At 37.8% G+C, this 21,870-nt stretch overlaps 1 protein-coding gene across 3 annotated transcripts in view; it reads left to right on the top strand.

Moving 5' to 3' along the window:
• Positions 1-21,870, top strand: part of fndc3a (fibronectin type III domain containing 3A) — a 61,944-nt gene that overhangs the window by 747 nt on the left and 39,327 nt on the right. For 2 of the 3 annotated variants that reach the window (XM_047820311.1, XM_047820309.1), the window contains exons 2-3: positions 9,118-9,253; positions 14,403-14,457. In XM_047820311.1, the coding sequence (XP_047676267.1) occupies positions 9,123-9,253; positions 14,403-14,457 (186 nt within the window). In that variant the 5' untranslated portion in view covers positions 9,118-9,122. The remainder of the gene's footprint in view (positions 1-9,117; positions 9,254-14,402; positions 14,458-21,870) is intronic. The other variant, XM_027145847.2, reaches the window with a different exon arrangement.

Below are 21,870 nucleotides of genomic sequence, written 5' to 3'. Positions count from 1 at the left end.
GGATCCTGTACCTTTAGGAGTTTTATGGAAAATGTGTATGTAGAGTATGATTTAAGAGACGAATTGCCTGTTGAATCAGTCACTAAGATAAGTAGGTAACTCGGATATTTAGCTAGAACAAGTGTACGGTTTATATTGGAAGAGAAACTGAGGGACTATTTAAAGATCCACCCTCAGATTTCTCTCTGCTGTCTTGCCAATCTGTGCATTGAACTTTAAACTTTGTTATATAAATGTGTTGTTCAAAAAAAAAAAAAAGAGTCTGGATTTCAGGGTCATTTGTGATAATAAACACACACAACTCCAAAAGAAGAAGAAACAGCTTTATTGTCATTACAGCCAAATTTTCTTTGGTCACCATATTCTCAGTAGTGATGAACAATTTTTTTTAATTTCCTCAGTTTTTTTTTTTAAAAATATATATATTTCAATTAAAAATAACCTTTAGAAAATGTGATGTACTGCGTATGCCTCTGTTTCTGCAGTAAGTGCATATTTAAACTAATAAAGCTTTAAGCGAGAAGTGAAAATATTAGTCTTCCTTAAATCTTGAACACGCGGTTAAGATTTGCAGACAGGATTTTACAAAATGATTTGTGTTTTGTACAACAGCAGCTAGTTTTCACCGCTTTAGATTAATCGGTCAGCTCAGATAAATCAGCCAGGTTGTATCAGAGCAACTGGATGTGCTGTATAGATCTGTTTTTTTACACTTTAGTTAATAAAATGTTTTATAGCAATCTCTGAAAATAGTTTATTTTTTTTGTCTTAGATGTTTCACAAATGGTTCAGATTTCTGTGCATTATTACAAAGACTTGAATCCCAAAGTAACCAATATTCACCTCAGATTTTTTTATATCGGTGTCTCGGATTCACCGGTTTATTTTTCACAGCTGAAACCTTGTATACTTCAGTTATTTGACTACACATTTTTTACCCTTTTGTGTCTTTTCTACTCCACTGCTGGTGTAACGCCTCACTGGTTTGCAACATACTTGTTCTCCAATAACACAGTGTCTGTCTTTCTTTTCTGAGTCTCCACATTGTGTGTAGAGCAGTAGGCTTTTGTGTATGCATGGCAGATTGGGTTGCACTTAATCCTTCGGAATATAAGCAGGCCGTGATTTGGCCCATAGCCGGATTGTGATGAGAACTTCAGCTGCACCGCCATGTCTGCAGGAGTGAGATTAATGATGCCTAACCTCATAGGCTCAGTGTGTTGGGGCAGGAGAAGTCCTGAACTGGAGTAAAGGTGGAAGAAAATGCAGATTGGTGCTCATTGCTTGACCTGCAATCATTTTGAATTACAAATGATAAGCACCAAAAATTTACGTGGATCTGATAAGACAAATCTTAGGCAAGGTAATGTGAAATTAGTGTTGTATCTACTTTCACAAAGACATGTTAGATGGGATTAGTGTAATGCCACAGCATTGGCTTGACCAACAATTGTAGTATTGATACTGATATGAGTCTGTATAAGCCTGATGTTGATATCGGTATTCTTTCGTTTCCAAGTAAAATAATTGCACCAAGAATTGTCCAGTTATTTTGTCCCTGTGAATTTCTGTCTTCTGTCTTGTAACATGCATCAATAAGTTAGTTTATAGAAACCATCAAATGTTTAGTGATATAGTGAAATGGTATTATTTGGTCCTCTCTAGGCGTCCTGCAAAGATCATACAGGGTAAGGAGACAGTTTAACAAATGTGAGGACAGAAGTCAGTTAAAAGATGTCTAATTTCTAGCTAGATAACAGTGATGGTCCTCACAAAGTGAATGTCACACTGCAATTGGCTATGTGCTATTATAAAAAAGACAAGCCTGATAAAGTTCAGCTTGTAATCAAGTACCAGCTGTAATAAAGTTTGTCATACTTCTGTGGCACAATTGTGGTGCAGTCTTTAAATGTCTTTGTGATGTTAAATGTTAGAACTTCAGTTTCAGTTGGAGAAAATCTGTAGCTTTAAGAACTATATGATCAGAGTTGTTTGTCCAGCAGAATCCACAAATGCTTTAGACCATCCTTAAAAGATTTTTGCAGTGTGTGTGGCAGGATGCATTATCCTGCTGAAAGTGGCCACTGCCATTAGGGAATACTGTAGCCTTGAAGAAGTGTACTGGGTTTGCAGCAATCTAGGTGGTACGTGTCAAAGTAACATTTGCATGAATGCCAAGACCCAAGGTTTACCAGCAGAGCATTACACAGAGCATCCCAATGTCCCACTTTTGTTGGCAGAGAGTGTTAAGCATGGGCACTGTGGCTACACAGCCATGTCATTTTGTGTGTCCTGGCACTTATCTTTCAAAACCGGCATTAACTGTTTCAGCAATTTGGTGCAAATGCGCATCTCTTGTGCATTTTTTCTGCTTCCAACTTCCACAAACTGACTGGTCACTTTCCTGCCTAATACATCTCAGCCCTTGACACACGCCACTGTAATGAGATAATCAATGTTATTCGCTTCACCTGCCAGTGGTTTTAATGTTATGGCTAATTACTGTATATGTAGTCTCATCACACACCTACTATACCTGTCCTAGCTCTCTTCTGCTAAATAAGTACCATTGATTTAACAAAAGATTTATGTCAGATTTATGTGAGATTTCTTAGTGTAGTCTATTAGCAGGTAACTGCATGCAAATGTCAACTGGACGTCATATCTATAAAGCTCTAGCCATTTTTTTCTATTGAAAAGTGCTGTCCAGAGCACCTTTTAGTGCCAACATGAAAAAAATAAATCAGCTCATATGACACACTGAAACCATAGCAACTATCCTACCTAGAACAAAGCTAGTCCTAATAATAATAATAATAATATTTAATCATCATTATTATTTTCAGCTTTTAGTCTGACGATTGTAAGTAGTTTTAGTTTGGAATAAAAAAGTGTAGGAGTGCTTGTGAGACTAAGCAACTTTTAGAATTTGACCAGAAAGTGACCTCAAGTACTAGATAAAGACAAAGGTCCTAAAATTAGCATTTGTTACAAAGCAGTGATGCTGAAACCCAATATCTCAAATGGAACATATTGTTAAACTCCTCACGAACACAGTGACAAGGCTCATGTCCTCCATGTTTGTTCATTCTCACTTTGTTCAGAATTGAAAGCTGATTGGTGAAGAGATGCCTAAGATAAATTGATGCATTTCTAAAAAGGTGCACTTTAACTTTTGTAAATTCTCCACCACGGCAAACGCTTCTTGTCTGCCACATGGCCACTTTAATTACACTGGAGGTTCACTGGTGGTGAAGAAAGAAGTTCATGCTAGGTCACATTGTAGACCGATGGCTCAACTGCTTTGGCTGTTCTGCCATAAGCCCCCCCCCCAAATAAATAAATACAAAAAAAATTGGCCATCTTGCTAGCAAGTGCCTCAGCTGATTTGGCAAGCAAGGTAGATTACCAACGAACTGCATGGACAAAGTCCAAACGTTTTTCCTGTTCATAGCTCTCCTCATTTTTCTTTAAAAACACCACCACAATCCTTCTTTGTTCTTACCACAACCTCCATCGCCACAGCTAAAATGCTATGTCACAGTTACACTGCTAAAAGAAAACCGCAAAACAGACCTCCCTCTCCCGCCCCCAATGCCCAAAGTTCCGGTCCCACATTGGTCATGTTTATTTCGCAAGCTGACTCAAGCAGCACATTTCTTTTGTGTCTGTGACCGCTGATAAACCGCTAGTCAGTAATACACAAATAGCTCATGTTGTTTATTTGCATTATCTAGGAAAATTTACACCACAAGATACAATCCTCAGCTTGTGCATGCAATGGAACAATTTCTTCTGTCAATATAAAGTCGGACGTCATGAAATGCTGGCATTGACTCACTGCTGGAGGCAGTGCATCTGCCAATAGTTTAATTTCCCAGGATGTGCCGAATATTTATTTAGAGTTTCTAGCTTATGCAGCTGTAAAATTATTTTGACATGAACTTATTTGTACTTGAACATCAGACACCAGGTATTGACCGTTCTGTGTTGTGAAGCTAATGTTGTGTCTCAGTTGTACTGCTAAGCAGGGCTAAACCCATAGTCACTAACCCAGAGCAATCTGTTCATTTTTTTTGTTTTGTTAACAGCATGTTACTCACCTCAATACTAAAGGTGTGTCGAAATCCCACTGCAAGTGTGATGTTGCAGGTAGTTTTTTTTTATTCTGCTAATTTGTCTGTTTTAATGATAGAAGATGACCTCAGAAAGTATGACGGAAGTATGATTAAACATAACAGATGCACGTTAGCTTTGCACTGTACGTCAAGATGCTAGTCGCATGGAAAGTGAAGAGAATATAACCATTAGCTTAAACTATGCTGATGTCTGTGAACTGTGCAAATACAAAACACTGCATTTAAAAACCTTGTTAGATAAGGACAATAAACATGAAGTTCTTGCTTTTTCTCCTTTGTGCTAATTAAATCACTTTTTTTTTTTAGTTATTCTAAATCTTGAATCCAGTTCACCAAAACACGAGTCTGGGCACACTGCAGCTTTTACTGGCTCGGTGTGTTTGCTAATGAATTTATGATTTGTCCAGCACTGCAGAGTTTTGCGCTTGTTTGAGTTAACTTCCCTGCTTATTCTTCTAATTAACTCCAGCAGGAGTTGAATCAAGTTTGTTGGGACAGACGTTTAACTGTGCAATGTGGTTTCTCTTCAGTTTTTGAGTTTGACAGTCCAGGTGCTGTCTGTATACACAAAATTCAAGGTCTGAACTGCTTATTTGTGCCTTGCTGTATCATAGGACTAAAGTTCAACCAGATGTACATAGCAAAATGCTGGGAAAAGCTACTGAAACTGTGTAGTGAGAAACCTGATAAGCTCTGAGGGGTTAATCAATGAAACCGAGAGCCTAATAATAAAGTGAAGAAAAGCTGTTCGGTTTTGTAGTTTTGTTAAGTTTAATGTGCTTTCATGGTTTATTTTATTTTGAATGGGAATACTGTATAGCCATTTCAGTAGTTGTAGGTTCAAGTGAAATATAAATTATGTTCTCATTTTTACCTTTTTGTTTTTTCATTTCTTATGTTCATTCTTAGGTCATTCTTCTTTCGTCAGTTGCCGAGCAGCTGTTTTCATGGGTCATCTCTTTTCTTATTTCATTCTCGTTTTGCTATTTTCCATTTCCCCACCCACGTAGCTTTACTTTTTTTTTTTTTTTTTTGGTTCTTGTAGTTTCAGTGTAATTTCTGGTAAAAATAGGAAGGAAGTTGTGCATGTTTGAGCTTTGATAACATTTAGTCAAATGACTGACGTAGCGTTGTGTGTAGCCCGAGTTTGTCCCTGCATTTGTTCTTTCCTGTTGTCTAGAGAATGCCATTTTAAATACGAGATTCACCCTTTACATGTAGGTGTCATCACCGAGACCTGGGAAAGTCCTTACAGCAGACTGAGATTTCCCCTGGAACTGTACAGCTGCTTATCTGTTTTAAGCAAATGTTGGGCAAACTATGTAAGGTTGTGTGACAATAAGGTTTCTGGGCCATGAAACACAAAATGTGGATCGGTCATGTAGGTGTATTGACGAAATCAAAATCACTTTGGAAATGAGCTAAATATGATGGTGGTCTAATAACCAACCGTACCATTTGTATAAGGGTTGGTATGCATGAAAGATTAATATCATTAAAGAAATTAAAGTCGTAGTAATTTGTATATAGTGTAACATTTTTCAAAACTATTTGATATCAGTAAACCCCTAGTTTGTATATTATACTCTGTTCCCATTAATATGTCGTGTGTGTATTTGTGTGTGTGAATAATGAATAATTCTCTAAAATAAGAAACAGAAAAGTGTTCACCCTAGTGAAGGGAGATACATATGGGCTTGATCAGGTGTAGGATTTTGGCCATATATTGTATATACATATGTGATTTATATGACAAACTATTACAGTTCTCTTTAGTTATATACACCGAATTAGGTACATTACACACTGTACAGGCTTTTCTAATAATGAATGGAGCATATACCAAATTTTACCATGAGGCTATAATTTGTAATATAGTTTAATCTTTTGTTCGGAGTTTACTTGTCAATATAAAACAACCACCTTTTATCCTGTAGTTAATTCCCAGCGCGGCCTTTGCCTTATTGTAAGCCAGCAGTGCTGGGCTAGGTGGCGAAGAGCTGGCAGTCTTCTTCCTCATGAGCCTCTTCGAAGTAGTAACTTGTGTCTGTTACCAATTTGCAGCTTCACACAAACACAGATAACCTGTAGGTCCTGATGACGTGCAGCGGAGTGTTTGTTATTCTGGCTTTGTAGGACCTGCACACCATTAACCATTTTCTCTCTCTCTCGCTTACTGTGTCCCTGTTTTCTTGCTGACCTGTAATATCCTCATCATTGTGGAATTGTAGGGTTGTGTGGGTGTTGTTGAGTGCTGTGACATTGCAAACGAAAACCCTTGTGTGACCAAAGAGGGGTGGGGGAGACAGCTCATGTCATCACCACTTGAAATAATTGCAGCTGACTCAGAGGCGTAGCACATGAGCCTAGCTGTCAGTGTTCCCTCTCTTCTCTCACTTTCCCCAAGACCTAATAAGAAGTCGTGTTTGCACTCTGGCCTCTTACTCAGTAGAGAGCAGATTTGGCCATTGAGGCTGCACGCCGTCGCTTGCGTCACCTGGCCACGAGGCCGAGAGGGATGGCGAGAGCACGATTGCACTTCGTGAACTATCTCCCCTCTAGAGCTCTTGTGTTCTGACTTCTTCTGTGAGAATAGAACTGTCGTAATGCAGGAATTTTGCTCAAACGTTCATACCACATTTCTTAAGTTATCAAGTTTCATTCTCTTTAGGACACTGCAAAAATACAACACACAACAATACACATGATATAAGGCTATAATAGTGTGTGTAGCTGCTGTAGTGAAAGTGATCAGGACTAAATTGCACAGATGGTTAAAATGCATTCATTAATTAATAAAAACAAAAAACACAATTGCTTTGTAAATTCACTGTGGTATAAGAGGATTAAAACAAATATACTCTTATAGGAATCTATTTGACTTCAGGGTGGCAATAGTCTCCCCTATGGATTGTTTTCCCAAAGCGGAGCGGCCCATTGTGTTCTGCTCGTCACACGAGCCTTACTGTTTTGAGATTTGTGTAGCTCTTTTGTGTACAAGCTGTTATTCCAGCCCTCTCTTTCTGTTTTCCAGTTATCTATGATCATTTGGTGGAAAGTTGTAGTGTATATCTCCATTATCTCATTTCACATCTTTGTGTATCAATTGTATTTCACTTCACATGTAAATTGCTTTGAATTAAAGCATCTGTCAAAGGAGTAAACGTTTTTAGGTACATGAACACACTCCTACGCACTTGTCATTTTCTTACAGCTGATGAAATGACAATAGAGCTAACACGGCATTATTAACACACACCTTCAATTATTGTAAAGTGACTATTTCTTTGTGTGACACGGCTTCGACTAGAGCTGTAATCCTTGTGGCTCCACAACACCTTATAGTTAAACCAAGTCTTACCTGATTTCCAGCTTTTTTGAAGTTTAGGTAGTGTTCTTGATTTGTAATGGATAAGTTTTCTGTGTACAAACCAGAGATCAAAGTGTATGGATTGTTGTCAGACTAAAAGGTCTATGTACTCTGCATTAACTCTAAGCACTTCTGGTTTATGATAAGCATTTGATCATTAATAGTAGTTTACATGACCGTGAACAATGAAACATCTTTGCCTGTGAACTTTAACTTGCCTTCAACATCTGGAAGCATCTGGAAAGACTTTGAATATCACCTTTGGTTTTTATTGATTTTGGTTTTTAACTCCGGCAATGAGGGTGGCTCTGTCTGTCTGTGTCTGTCTGTCTGTCTGTCTGTCTATCTATCTATCTATCTATCATTATAAATAAGTGTCTGTATTAAAGAGGATGTGTAAAGCCTCTTCTGCCATAGGGGATTCAGACAGGATATATATTTCATGCAGTGTAATCTTTTTTAGATGCGTTCATGTCAAAAATTACTGGTATGATTGATATGGATCGCACTCTGAGATATTTCTGTAATTATTACATTTACTTCACCACCCCATGCAAAGCTTGTCCAAAAATACACCTTTAGTGGGATTCATCCTTATAAACATTACATCTGACACTTAAGCAGGGGTCTGGCTGGTTGATTAAGCTGATCATCATCAGCTCTGTCCACACATGCGCTAGATACTAATTAGCTTCAAGGACACACGACATTTCCTGCCTATTAACTCCCTGTCTATGATTCACTTCAAGTCTGATGTGTGTGTGTGTGTGTGTGTGTGTGTGTACGTCCATACTGTGACTGATAGGCTTTTATTTGCATTATATTGAATGCGTGTGGTGGTATAAATGTGACCGATTTCTTTGGGCTGTTTCAAGTCACCCAGACAGCTCAGTCCTTAAATACAATGAGTCAGGCTAAAAATAAGCCCTGTTACACACAGCTGTGTTAAGTGAGAACCGGGTGAAGAATAAGTGACGTTTGACATGCGGCTTATTCCTTATCCTACCTTTGTTGACCCCAAGAAGCTAAATAAACTACATGAATGGTTAAAAATGTTAGAGATCGGATGCTTCCCATTCACATGCCATTGAGTTGTTTTTTAATGTAAGGTCATATTGCTAGTTTTAATGTTCAACTATCATGGCACCGGTCTTGACAACTGTGAGTATTTTCTAGTAACATCATGTGCAAAGTTTATTTTCCTTAAAACATAGCAAAATCTTTTTAAACCTGTTCTGTGATTTAAACATATCCAGTTGTATTTCCACAATGTTCTCATTTTCTCCTGCTGTATTTAAAAGAGCAAATGCAGCTGTGTTGGTTTTTGTTTTTGAATCCTGAGCATCATGTATAAGGGTAAAGGTGTAAACCTGCTTAAACACAATCTATTAGTGAATGCAGTTTGAGTTTATATTGCACTTTTTTAGGTACTTTGTTACTCAAAGCACACTGGACTCAGCAGCCAGGACTCGGGTTATAGAATATATAACACATCAGTAATGACAGCCTTTCTTAAATCCCTGTACTGCTATGTAATTGCTCTGAGGTCTTTTATGTTGTACACGTACATAACCGACTTGACAGTGGTGCGTTTTGTGCCTCTTCTAGGTTGAATGAAGGAGTCATGGCTGAACACACCCCTCCACTGGAGTCCGGCCAGTTACTCAGCCCAGATCTGCCACTCCTCACACCACCACCTTCTCAACCTCCACCCAGCATGGTCAACGGAGATGGGAGCCAACAAGTAGGCATACCAGGGTCTGATTGCATACAGCTGAGATTAATGGTTCAGTTTGCATTTCGTCGTCATATTCTTGTTTTTCATTTTCGATTAAAGTGGAGTTACCGATTTTCAGATGATTCAAGTTTTAATACTCAACATCAGTAGAATTGCTCATCATTTAAATAGACAAGATGGTGAGGAGTGCTGTTATGGCATCGCTGTTAGTCATGGTTATGATCAGGCTGTTACCCATTCGTCAAAGTTCTCAAGATACCAGTTAAAAGAAATTTCTGGCTAGTATCATCTACTTGTGTGTGGTGTTTTTAATATAAATAAATGAACTTTAGTTTTTCTTGTGCCTTCCCTCTCACTTCCTCTAAATCATGCTGCAGTAATCTCAATTTTATCTAATCAGGGGATGTGACTGCACTAAAAACTCATGGGCTGTGTAATCCATTACTGTTGAAAACGTTAACTTGCTGCCACTCACATGTACCTAACCTGATCTTAAAAATGGCTATCAAACACGTAGAACCTGATATTGCTGTCCAGATCTCAGCAAAAACAGTCTGTTTTTCTTTCCTTTTATAATAACGAATTATCAACACACAAATAAATGACAAATTATCCCTTAATTTTGTTTTTAAATGGGGGATTAATATGTTAATTAGATTTGACTATTTAATTATAAGGTTGAAATAACATGGAAATTTTACCCTTTACAAAATCATACTGTTATGATTGTATGCAGAGGATTTAAAGCTTTTTAACTCGCTCATATCGAGGACAGGCAAATGTTGCACTCTGTAAAAGTTTTGGCAGGTATCATTGTGCATCATGTAGTGTATCAGAGAACAGTAAGCAGGTACACGGTTCTATTCAGGCAGTTCGTCAGAGCCTTGCCCTGATGGTGAGCCTGGTTAAAGGGAAAGATTTGAATGAGCTAGAAATAGCTAGAAAATGCAAATCCCATCATGCCATCCTCCTCCTGATTTCCCTTATTACCTCATCGACTTTCCCTCCCTCTGTTATTTCACTTGCTGCTTTATTTAATCATAAATCTTGCAGCTTGTTAAATGCACTGACTTCATTTAGGGAAATTTCAAGCAAGCAGTCCTGTATATCTACTGTATCTGTTCATGTCCTCCTTTATTGCTTTATTCCCCTCAGTAAAGTATAAAACTTTGTTTTTCCCCTCACTTCTCTCAGGGGAAGCTGTATGTTCTCTGATATGGTGTTGATTAGAAAAGGTTGTACCACACACACATTTAGCACAGAATTAGAATATTGGTAATTATTCTTCAGAGGTATAAACAGGAAAGGCCAGCTTGGTGTTAATTATAGAATATCTGTAGAGGAAGTCACATGCATAACTCTGCGCTTTGGCATTTAAGTATGTGGCTTTGTGCCCTCCTCTTCAAATCCTAGTCTAAGGGTCACTCTCCAGGTGTGAACTATGCTGCATGTTGTCCACTAATGACAAGTAGAGAGTGTGTTAGGGAAAGAGATAACACATGGTAAAAAATCAGGGTGCGATTAAGTGGTGTGTTCTCATGCGTGGTAATATTTTAAGTGTGGCTAAAGTGATTGTGTTTGTGTGGCGTATGTGTAGACAGACTGTGTAAGAGAAAGATGTACTAGGAAAGCTTATTTGGGCCTGGAGGAGTTGTGATGGTCTACTGGATGAGACTTGTCTGATGGTTGATCCTTCTGTCCGTGACCTTTTCCAGCTACACACTCACTCAGCCACCACCACCACCACCCACCACCAACGCACTTGTTGCCCAGTGTGCTGCTTGGTATTAACGCACCACTGCGCCATTACTCTTCAGCCAGATTAGAGTGGAAAATACTGAGGCCAGATATCAGTGTTGCGCAGGAGTCACTGCCTATCAGCATCGTCACCATTCTTTTACGAAAACCAAGCAGAATATGCGATTCACATTTTCCATTCATTTGCCACCCCCCTCCCTTTTGTCTGTACTCTCCTCTTCTCTCTCTGCCTGCTTATGTGTCTGCAGCAGATTTTGACCCAGATGATTCAGACTCTTGACTATTCTTTACCTGATAGCCAAGGTACCCAGCTGTTTAGCCACTTGTAAAGACTGTAGATCTAAGGACCATTTTTCCTTTTTCTTTCCTTTGCAAGGCTCTGCAGATCAGCCCTGATGCATGCCCTTTTATGTTTTTGTTATTTTTTTTGCTGCCTCTCACAGCTCATGATTTATACACGTCTTAAAACGTTTTTATTTTATGTGTGTGTACCTTTGGGGGTGTTAAGAATTGCATCTAACCTAACACTCTTGAGAGGAGGTACAATTGATATTACTTGTGAATGGCAATGGCTGTTGCTGTAGACATAAAAGCTATGTTTGTGTTTTATAACCCATTGCTAACGTGGCTGTTACTGCCACAAACCTGAGTGCAACTCCAGCCTCCTACTTGTCGCTAGAAACGTGTAGCACAAAGAAGGGATCTTAGGATAGCAAGTGAGCTTTAGGTTTAACCTGGGCTTAAAAGGGGTTCAATATCTAGGTAGCGCAATCACTATAGCAACCTGCTTCAGAGAAGATTATGTTGTAAACCACAAGGATTAAATGGACCAAATATTCGTTTTTAGTCTTTAGTGTCTAGTGTCCCTGCATCCAGAATCTATCTGTCTGAACATACAAAAATTATTTATATTCAAATGTAGCCTGACATTTTGCTGCTGTCATCTCTTGTGTGCTTTGTTCAAAAGTCACACCCATCTGATAAAAATACAGATTGGTCTAAAATACGATAAGACAATGATTTAGGTGACTGGCTCTTCTTGTGGAAGCGGCAATGAAAAACCCTGCCGCAGTCAGAAGGTAGTTTAATAGCATTGTGGTCAATCCAAATTTTATTACAAATTATCTGTTGGATGCCACTGAAGATCATGTTGTTATTGTAAGTGCATGCAAATACCAGTTAAGGTTTATAAATGAAAATTAATTTCAGTTGCTGTGCTTTATACATGACATTAAAAGCTAATTAAAGGAACATGCACATTCTCAGGTAGGAGATGCAAAGAAAAGGTTCAAAGTTGTCACTTTGATCGGTACAGTATACAGTGAGCAGGCCACATAAAGTGCCAGGCATCTTCCGCTATGATTTTTCTCTGTTTAGGTTCATATTGGCCTTGCATACAGTGAACTCTTGTGCTAAGAATAAATAAGAATTGTCAATATCTATGATTCATTGTCGTCTACTTTTGCGCAAGGTTGTCAGTGTCTAGTCTAACAGACAAGTCCCTCTGTCTGCACATTCAGTTGGTTGCTTTTCATCCACACTTTGTCTTATGTCTATGATAGAAGTTTTCCAGTTGTCCTTGACCACGTGATTCTCATAAATATCTCAGAGAAAAGACTGATTAAATACCGCACCCGGCTGGGGTTCCCTAAACAGTCCTGGGGCTGTTTAAGTAACTTAAATTCGTTTAAACATTTGTTCAGCCTTTCTTTACACTGTGGGAAAGATATATACACATTTCTCAAAGTCAAATGTAGACATAGAAATATTTAAAGTATTGATGAGAGACAGAATATTGGCTGTGGCTTGGATACAATCATGCACGCAGTGGCTCAACATCTAGCTGACTGGACTAAAACTTAATAGGACTATGCAATAGTCTGCTACGACAAGCCTTCATATTAGTAACTATTCTGGTGGATAGAAATAGGCTTATCCATATGAAGGACATTCTGGGAAAATGAACAGCTGGCCCTAGTGTGTGAGTAAATGTGTCACGCATGCACCTATCAAAAAGTGCACAGATATTGGCATTCTGTTAAAGAAAATGTGTCTCGTAGGTGCAGTGTGATAGGAGCTGAAATCAGAATGACCTTTATGGGAAAGCAGCTCAAAAGAAAGCAGCAGTAGTAGTGCCTCTAGTACAAGTCCCTTGGTGGGGTTTAATGATGGGAAAGACTGCACACTCTTTTCACAAACTGGCAAATGAGACTCTGAGCTGCTACGGTATTACAATAACAATGTAATCAGAATTACATCCAGGGTGGCTCATTTAGAACTGGTTTACAGAAGTACATTTGAGTGAGTCCAGCTGAATTTGGCGTGTCAATATATCTTTGTATATTTGTAAATTTATGGGACCCCATTGAATCAGGTTGTGCATCAGCAACCCCCTCTCACCCCCCCCCCCCCCCACAGGGGGCACTATGGACATTTCGACATTGAGGGATTCACAGGAACAGCAGTAATACTTATCGAAAAGGGGAATAGTGGAAATAGTGATGAACTTAAAGGTATACTTATGGGAACAGAAACAAAAAATGAACGCTAACACCACATTACCTGCACTGAAATAACAGCTGTCGAAGGCTCATTTAACACCAGATGCAGTAAACACATGAAACAGCGTTGCCATGTTCAGTAAGCGTCACTGTTAATCACTGTGGCCTTTTACACTGAAAGCACCGTTGAAGCATAATCAAAGCATTTAAAAAAATACTCATGCTGTTAGATTATATGCCATTAGAAACTTATTACATCTCATTTAAAAGTTAAAAAAAATATATATTTATATCTTAATTACATTGCAATTTCTGAATTACGATGTACCCTCTTAGTAAAGTGGTAAATCCGTCTTTATTCCCCTCATCAGCCTTCAGCTGTGTGAAGAAGCAATATTTTGTTTTAGAGCTTGTTATAGGTGTTGCCCTTATCTCATGGACTCCTTAGACACAACAGTTCTGTACATGGTACCAGCGCTTCAGTGAATTTTGTCTTCATCAAGAAAACTAATAACAATATATATATATATACTGCAGCGCAATAGATCAGACAACAAGCTAGCTGTGAGTAGAGCACAGTTCACTTAAAATGCCTCGTACGACACCAGAGCAGTAAACAGAATATTGATATTTATATCAGTTAAGCTCATTGGTGGTAAAATAATCACGTTGAAGCATAAACAATATCCTCTATAATTAACTCTAATTCGAAATTCAAATATAGTTTACGATATGTAGAAAGAGCCAAGTGAATTGTGGCTTTACTGTGAAATAAGTGAAATTTGCAATCACTGGCCACTTTAATAGGAACATCTATACTTGTATTTACTTATTTACTTTACTTACTTATTTACTTTATTTACTTATACTTACCTATACTGTTTTTTTACATGCAGTTATTCCGTCTGCCATGTGGAAACAGAGCAGTGCACAAAATCCTGCAGATACAGGGTAAGGGCTATAAGTAATGTTCATTAAAAACATTAGAACAGTGGAAAAGGTGCTAGGTGGATATTTGTGTATTCCAGTAACTGCTGATTTTCACATACAGCTGTCTTTAGTTTTACACTGAATGGTGACACACACATCCTTATTTATTTGTTTGTTGTTTGTTTGTTTGTTTGTTTATTTGGCAAAAACCATTTACTGAGCAACCATGCTGTTTATGAGAGAGGTTAGAGTTATAACACAACCACTCTTTGTTGCCAGAAAAGCAGAAAAGCATCCCAGAACACAACATACTGACCCTTGAAATGGGCTGCAACAGCAGAAGATCCATGTAAATATCCCACTCCTGGCAGCCAAATGCTGGAGTTACGTCTATGAGGCATTTTTACATAAATGAATGATCATGCACAAATAAAAATCATGCCGCATTGGACCTAAATTATAGAATTGCTGTACTGTAACTACAGAGTCCATGTTATAATGAGTTTTCAATAGAAAATTCCAAGAAATGAACATAGAATTGTATTTAATAAATAAAGTCTAAAATAGAGAAGTGCGTTTTATTCATGAATGTCAGTAGGTGCATCAATACCTCAGGTTTTTAGAGTTTTTTTTTTTTCATCATAGAGGAATGGTGAGAGCATTTGTGCATAATGTGCATACAGCAGATGCTGTCTGTAAAGGAGTACATCTGAATCTGCGGCTGTGAGCTGTGTACGGCTACAGCTAAGCACCCTGGGACACGGTGAGCACAGTGTTGCTGAGCCTGCAAACGAGAGAATCATGCATATGTGACCAGTATTGTAGCTGATGCAACTCTCTACAATGAGGAACCAATACACCTTTCTCCTGCAATGCCACAATACTATGGTGTATTTTGTCTGGTAGAGTATAGAAGTGCTTCTTTTAAATCCTTCAAATTTACAAACAGAACTCAGCCTGCTATGCTAAGGCCAGATTTCAAGGTGTTTTGAAGGCTAGATCTTCATCTATGAAAGTGAGAACAGTGAACCCTTGAAGGTCAACCATTTACATAGAATAATTGATCAAAGAAACACCTCCCTTTACAAGTCCAGACTTTTCAGCACTGTCTTTAGAGAATATAGAAATCTTGAAATGAAGTGAAATTTGCTCTTAGCCTCTTCTGTTCTTGGACAAAACTCAAACGAGAATATTCATCCCTGGTAAAACAATTGTATTGATCTTTCGTTCAGCCATAAGGGCATTTAATGTTTGCGCACCCCAGAAGACCGAAACTTCAATTCCTCTGTAATTGTTGTCAGGACCAAAAGGGTAGATTTTTCATTTGTGTTGTGAAAAGTAACTTTCCTTTTGGACAGTTTCCCTGAAGACCATCTAGGCAAGCTGGGGCTCTTGGGAGACTTGCTAAACCTGAACTATACATCCAAGCTGCAAGGCAAACTCTCCTAAACTCTCCTAAAGCAGTTCATTTTTTTTAATTTCCAACATGCTTTGTTCATAGTGAGTAGTACTTCTGGATGCAGTAGCTAGTTATTACATTAACTATTGTACATTAAGTACATGGATATCCTGAGCCACTTGACAGAGATCAGGGACTATTGGATCACATACAGATCTAGTGCAGTGAGGTGAAATATCAGCATGTATTCTGTTAAAGGCCAGACAAGCAGATATCATGACCAGTTTCTCGTTTTTTTTTTTTGTTTGTTTGTTTAATTCTGCTACTCCAGGTTGATGCTGGTGTTTGTTCATGCGTCTGTGCTGGTGCCCCATCTGGGATGATCATTTTGATTAATATTCATCTACACACCTATTTAAATGACAAATATAGGACTGTATTTTCAAAATATTCCATACTTTTATCTAGTTTTTTCCTATCTTATTACGTTTTTGCAAAATGTTATGACTATTTTTAAATTTATCTGGGAACATTGTGACTTGGATTTGAAAACCATGTAGTTTTATTTAAGTGGCTGCCTTAAAACTGTCATGGGTTCAAGGACAGATGTATTTTTCTTCTATAGCTGCCTTTCCGTTTAAAGTATATTTTTAAGGCTATTTCAGTAGTAAAATTAGTAAAAAAAAAAAAAAAAAAAGATGCAGGTTCTGCAGTGAAATAACGTAAATGAATAGACAATAGCCAGACTTGAGTAATATTTTACTTTGCCATTGACTTGGTGACTTTCTGAAGTGCAACACTTAAAGTCTACTAGCTGGACAAAGGTTATTACATAAACTGCCACTTTTGAGTCTGGCTAATTAGCTGGGCGGCACACTGGTGCATCAGTTTGTCTGGTGGCATAGTGAATTAATTTTATCCTTCTGTGATGATACAGGCTTAGTGAGGTATGGCCAGCACATTTTCTTTTTGTGTCTTCTGGGAAATAGGATGCTGAACCATCTTTTTTTGTCAGACTCTGACAGCATCTCACCCATTTTAACATACATCACATATGGATCAGTGTTCACCAAATAGCCAGGAGTGTTGAGATTAGACTTTTTCTTGCCAGACTCCATGGAGAGATTTAACCGCAGTAGAAATTGAAGTCCATGCTGCTGCATCTCTACTGTTGTGGCTCTGAGGCAGCATGGAGTCATGAATTACAGCCTACCACAGCACCTGAGTAAAAGCTAGATCTGTGCCTGTGCAAATCATAAAAAGTCAGAAGCAAACATTAATCTTGTTAGGCTTTCTTCCTAACCCAGTGCCATTTCGCCCTGTGGTCACTGCCGATCTAAGCAATGTTTCCATAGCAATGCGTCCTATCTTTTTCCGAGTCTGCTCTCTTTCGGTGTGTGTGCTTCATATAAATGGAGAGAAAATGGTAATGGTTGAGAATATTCTCAGTAGGGCTAGCAAAGTGTCTCAAATAACAGCACCCTCTATTCAATGTGCTGTAGCAGGAGTTCTTACTCTTGTCACCATGGGGCATGTTGATAACACCAAAAGGGATAAGGTTGCATTTGCATAATAGGGTTCAGTAGCACCAGACTGCACCTATTCAACTCTTATGATGTCCCACAAAATGCAGGCAGAAATTTGGCTTTTGTGTTTGCTGTGACCTGATTTGTGAGGTGTAGTAGGCCTTTGAGACGTGTGAGGGTTTAGATCTGAATCAGAGATCTGAATGTTCTTTTCCAGCTAGGTCTTGGGTTGAGGACATAGGATACACATGTCTTATAGTTTATTTTTCTTACCATCTATTGTTTTCTGGTTTTTGCACCATGCTCATTTGTTGAATTTTTATTTTTTAAAGCTGGATTATATTTAATTGGTTTATAGCTTTTTGACATGAAATCTAAGCTTGTGGGGTGCTTTCTCTTACATGCTTTGGATAAGTGATGGTACTTGAGTTTGTTCAAAAAAGCGAGTCACCTCGGAGCGAAAGCTGAATAAAACTACATCCTGCTTTATTAGTCCTACACTACCACCCACCCTGTCTCTGCATTAGGAGACTCCACAGAGAGGCCAGTCTGTAGAACAGTCATTCCTGGTCGCCTCCAGTCAGATTGATTTCATGGGCCCATCACCGTGTAAGTCAATACTCCCCACAGTGACGCTCTCCTTCTCTCCTGTCATAGTTCTGCCTTCACTGCTTAACATTCTCACCTCACTTCTCACCACTGGCACCAAGTGGGCCGTGTGGTTATTACTGTATTTTTTGCCAAAACCCAGTTGGATGCACATGACCGCATCCGGCTCATTGCTAAGAAAAGCATTATTTTAATTAATTATTATTTATTTATTGCTTAGGTGGTGGTGTTCTGTGTCGTTTGACAGCAGTACAAGCTTACAAGATAGACAAATGTAAAAAAAAAATAAAAAATGGCTGAACATATTGCAGTTCACGTTGTGCTAAGGCACCATATGTTGTTAATGGATATATTGTCTTGCCCAATATTACTGCAATATGCAAGCTACATTGGTATTCCGTACAAAGAGGTCATTTGCATTTTAAGTTGGTGATATATTTATATCACTCTTCTTTGGAGTACTGTTAATTGCTGTGAAAATACAGCTTGTAAGCTTGTAAATGCTAATTAGAAAAAAATGGCTCCTCGGCTATAGCGTTAGAACTTCACAAGCCTTTGGCCCATACAATCAACCACCGAGGATCCAAACCAGACACACATTATGACTCAGATAATCATTCAGCAGTCCTACTACATAACTGGTCAAATTATGATGAAGATTTTGAGATTACTGTACGGTGTTGCAGTGGGTAGCATTGACATCACTTGGCTGAGTTTTTTTTCTTTTTTGGTGTATAGCAGCTCGTTTCCATTCCCACTTTAGAAATAAATTGACACACTCTACAACAGTAGTCCAATAATAATCACAATACCAAATGGCTTTATTGATTATCTTATCAATGGCACAAGCTGTATATGATTAAGTTAGGGATGTACCACTTTTTCTCTTCCGATCCGTATCCGATACCAGAGTTTGCCGGTATCGGCCGATCCTGATTCGATCCTTGTGTTCTTTTCTACCTTTTAAAACTAAAGAATGTATGCAACTCATTTAGTTATTACTATTTATTTGTTTCTGGCAAAGAAGTACAAAAATGCCCATATTACTGTATGAAAAATGAAAACACAAGAAACCTTAAAGTATTAATGCAGTAGAAAACAGTACTTTTAACAGTTAGTGATATAACAATCTAAAGCATATATACTGCAATTATTAAATTAAATTATTTTCTGAAGAAAAGGCAATATTTTAAAGTGAATCTTAAATTAGAACTCTTGAAACACAATGCAAAATGTATTAAACAGTAAACCTTGCACCCAAATGAGCGACATGTTTAACGCGCTGAGGTAAATGGAAAGGATGCCTGATAAACTTGCCTGTCTGACGCAGGTGGTTGTGCAACATATTTCCTATAAAATTTATTATATTTATTTACATTAATGTAATTTAATATATAATTGTATTTTTCTTATAAGTTCAAGCAATAGTTAGTTAATTGACATTATTCAACCACCCCGGGCATGGGCGTCTGAAATAAATAAAAAGTGGGCGTGTCCTGTCCCGATGCCCATGGATTTCAGGAAGCAGGAGCGTGGTCAATGCTGTAAGTAAAACGTGGAATGGAGGAGTTTAATATATTAGGGCATTCCTCAAGCGGAATGGATTCGACTGGCGGCGCTCTGAAAAGTGCGATACCCATGACCACGGGTATTGGATTTGGATCGATCACGCACCACCGATACATGATCCACTCAAAACGCTTGGATCGGCGCCGATACCGATCCAAAATTTATGGCTTTCAAAAATACAGTTTGTTATGCTGAACTCAGGTGATTGCTACATCATACAACATTTGGCATCTGCACAAATGCTGTAAATGTAAATATACAGTTTGTTCCCATCTGTGGGCTCAGTAATGTACTGATTAGTTATTGATCACTGATCAATAATTGATTTCATTTTAAACATTTAGACTGCTCTACATGTACGGATGCTAATACAGAGTAGAATAATGAATTTTTCCAAGTCTGCAGTTTATCAGGTGTAATGAAATGATCAATAAAGGCATCGGATATTAAAAACAAACAAAACACAACTCTGTTCTAAAGCATGGAATTGAACATTTTAGTCAGTACTACCTACAAAACTTTCTCTAAAATTTCAGTTGTGTGGCATTAGCAAATGCCAAATCCCATGAAAGCTGGTTGTCCAGATGGTATTCTTTCTTGGGCCTTAAAGCAATGTGCATCTGACCTACCACTAGTCATCGCTCATTAATAATGCTTGTCCACTGAACAGCGTGACTCGCCATGGCTCAGCAGCAAATGCGGTGTCCGTATCCCAGCCTACTGCTTAGCTTTGTGTTCTTATCACATAACTCTACAGTTTTACTGGAGGTTATAGATAGTGACTTGATTGGCATTAGTAATAAAATATCTGACATTCACCTAACTTAGTATGAAATGCAGGCAAATCTCATTCGATTCATCTCTATTTTCATGTAAAATATTTGTTAATGGCATTATGTACATCAACACCGATTTACGCTAGGTCTACAGTATACACGGTGCTCCACAGCTAGATAACAGGAATCGAGAGAATAAAGAGGATTGATCAAATGACTGGATCTACAAATGCAACACATTTTTATACTTCAGATAGATTTACTGTCAGTAAGTGTGCATATTGTAACCTACTTTGTGCTCAGTGCTCACAGATATGAAGCGCTTGTAGCTCCTGCACATGCTCCCATCACTGTTATATATTATCAAAACCCTTAACCTTAACCTCCATTTTAATTTTCAATCCAATTTATTTGTATAGCGCATTTAACAAGTCACATTGTCTTAAAGCAGCTTTACAGAAGTATAGAAAGAAGAAGAATAAATAAATATAAATATATACATTTAAAGTTTCAAAGTAATTGAAAAATATTCATTTAAAATACTATATCGCTAGTATCTCTAACATCTATCCATTAAAGACCTGCTCAGTGCCCTCAGGTCAGCAGCTAGCACACTTTCGACTCTCTATTGGATTTGAAAGCCATACAGTTACTTGTTACGACGGAGGATGCTGTAGTAGCTCCTCTAAATATTTTAGTCCACAATATGCTTTGGTTTAATGGTTAAAACCTCCTCCAGATAACTAACAATATTACATGATCATCGAATGCTATATATTTACAAGGAAGTGGAAATAAGCACAGTATCATGTTGATAAGGCATCATATTATACCAGTATTATACATGTGTGTGTGTGTATATACACGAGTATGTGTGTTTTCTAGTTGCAGACAAGGAAGTTGAAACTTTGTCTCAAACACAGCAGAAGAACATTGTGAAATATTTGTGGGATCTGCATCAAAACCACAAGTCATGATGGATGAGGTTTAGATAAAGGCCATCAAAATATGACTTTCATATGACTGCATTACATCTTTTGACAGACTGTAAGGTCCAGGCTATTGCAAGACTGAGGAAATGCATCTCTTTATCTGTTTGTTCTGCTGACAGGTGAAATCAGCTGTCACATAATATATAGATCAAATAGGCCGAGACACTCCACAGTTCCAGCCACATCAAGCTTCTTAATATTTCAACATAGTTTATTTTTTAGATGCCTATTTTATATATATATATATATATATATATATATATATATATATATATATATATATATATATATATATATATATATATATATAGTGTATATATATATATATATATATATGTGTGTGTGTGTGTGTGTGTGTATATATATGTATATATATATATATATATATATATATATATATATATATATATATATATATGTATTGTATATTTGATGTTGTTATTGTTTCTAGCTTTACAATCTGCATCTCTCTCCCCAAATCCAGAACTCCCCACACAGTAGTTTCACAGTCACTTAGCTGCAGTGCCACAGTGTTCAATGGTAAACAATTAAAGAGGAACAAA

This window comes from Tachysurus fulvidraco, chromosome 11 (genome assembly GCF_022655615.1).
Source record: "Tachysurus fulvidraco isolate hzauxx_2018 chromosome 11, HZAU_PFXX_2.0, whole genome shotgun sequence".
Classification (NCBI taxonomy): Eukaryota; Metazoa; Chordata; class Actinopteri; order Siluriformes; family Bagridae; genus Tachysurus; species Tachysurus fulvidraco.
Note: the sequence above shows the minus strand (reverse complement) of the source record. Positions and strands in the feature narration are given on the sequence as shown.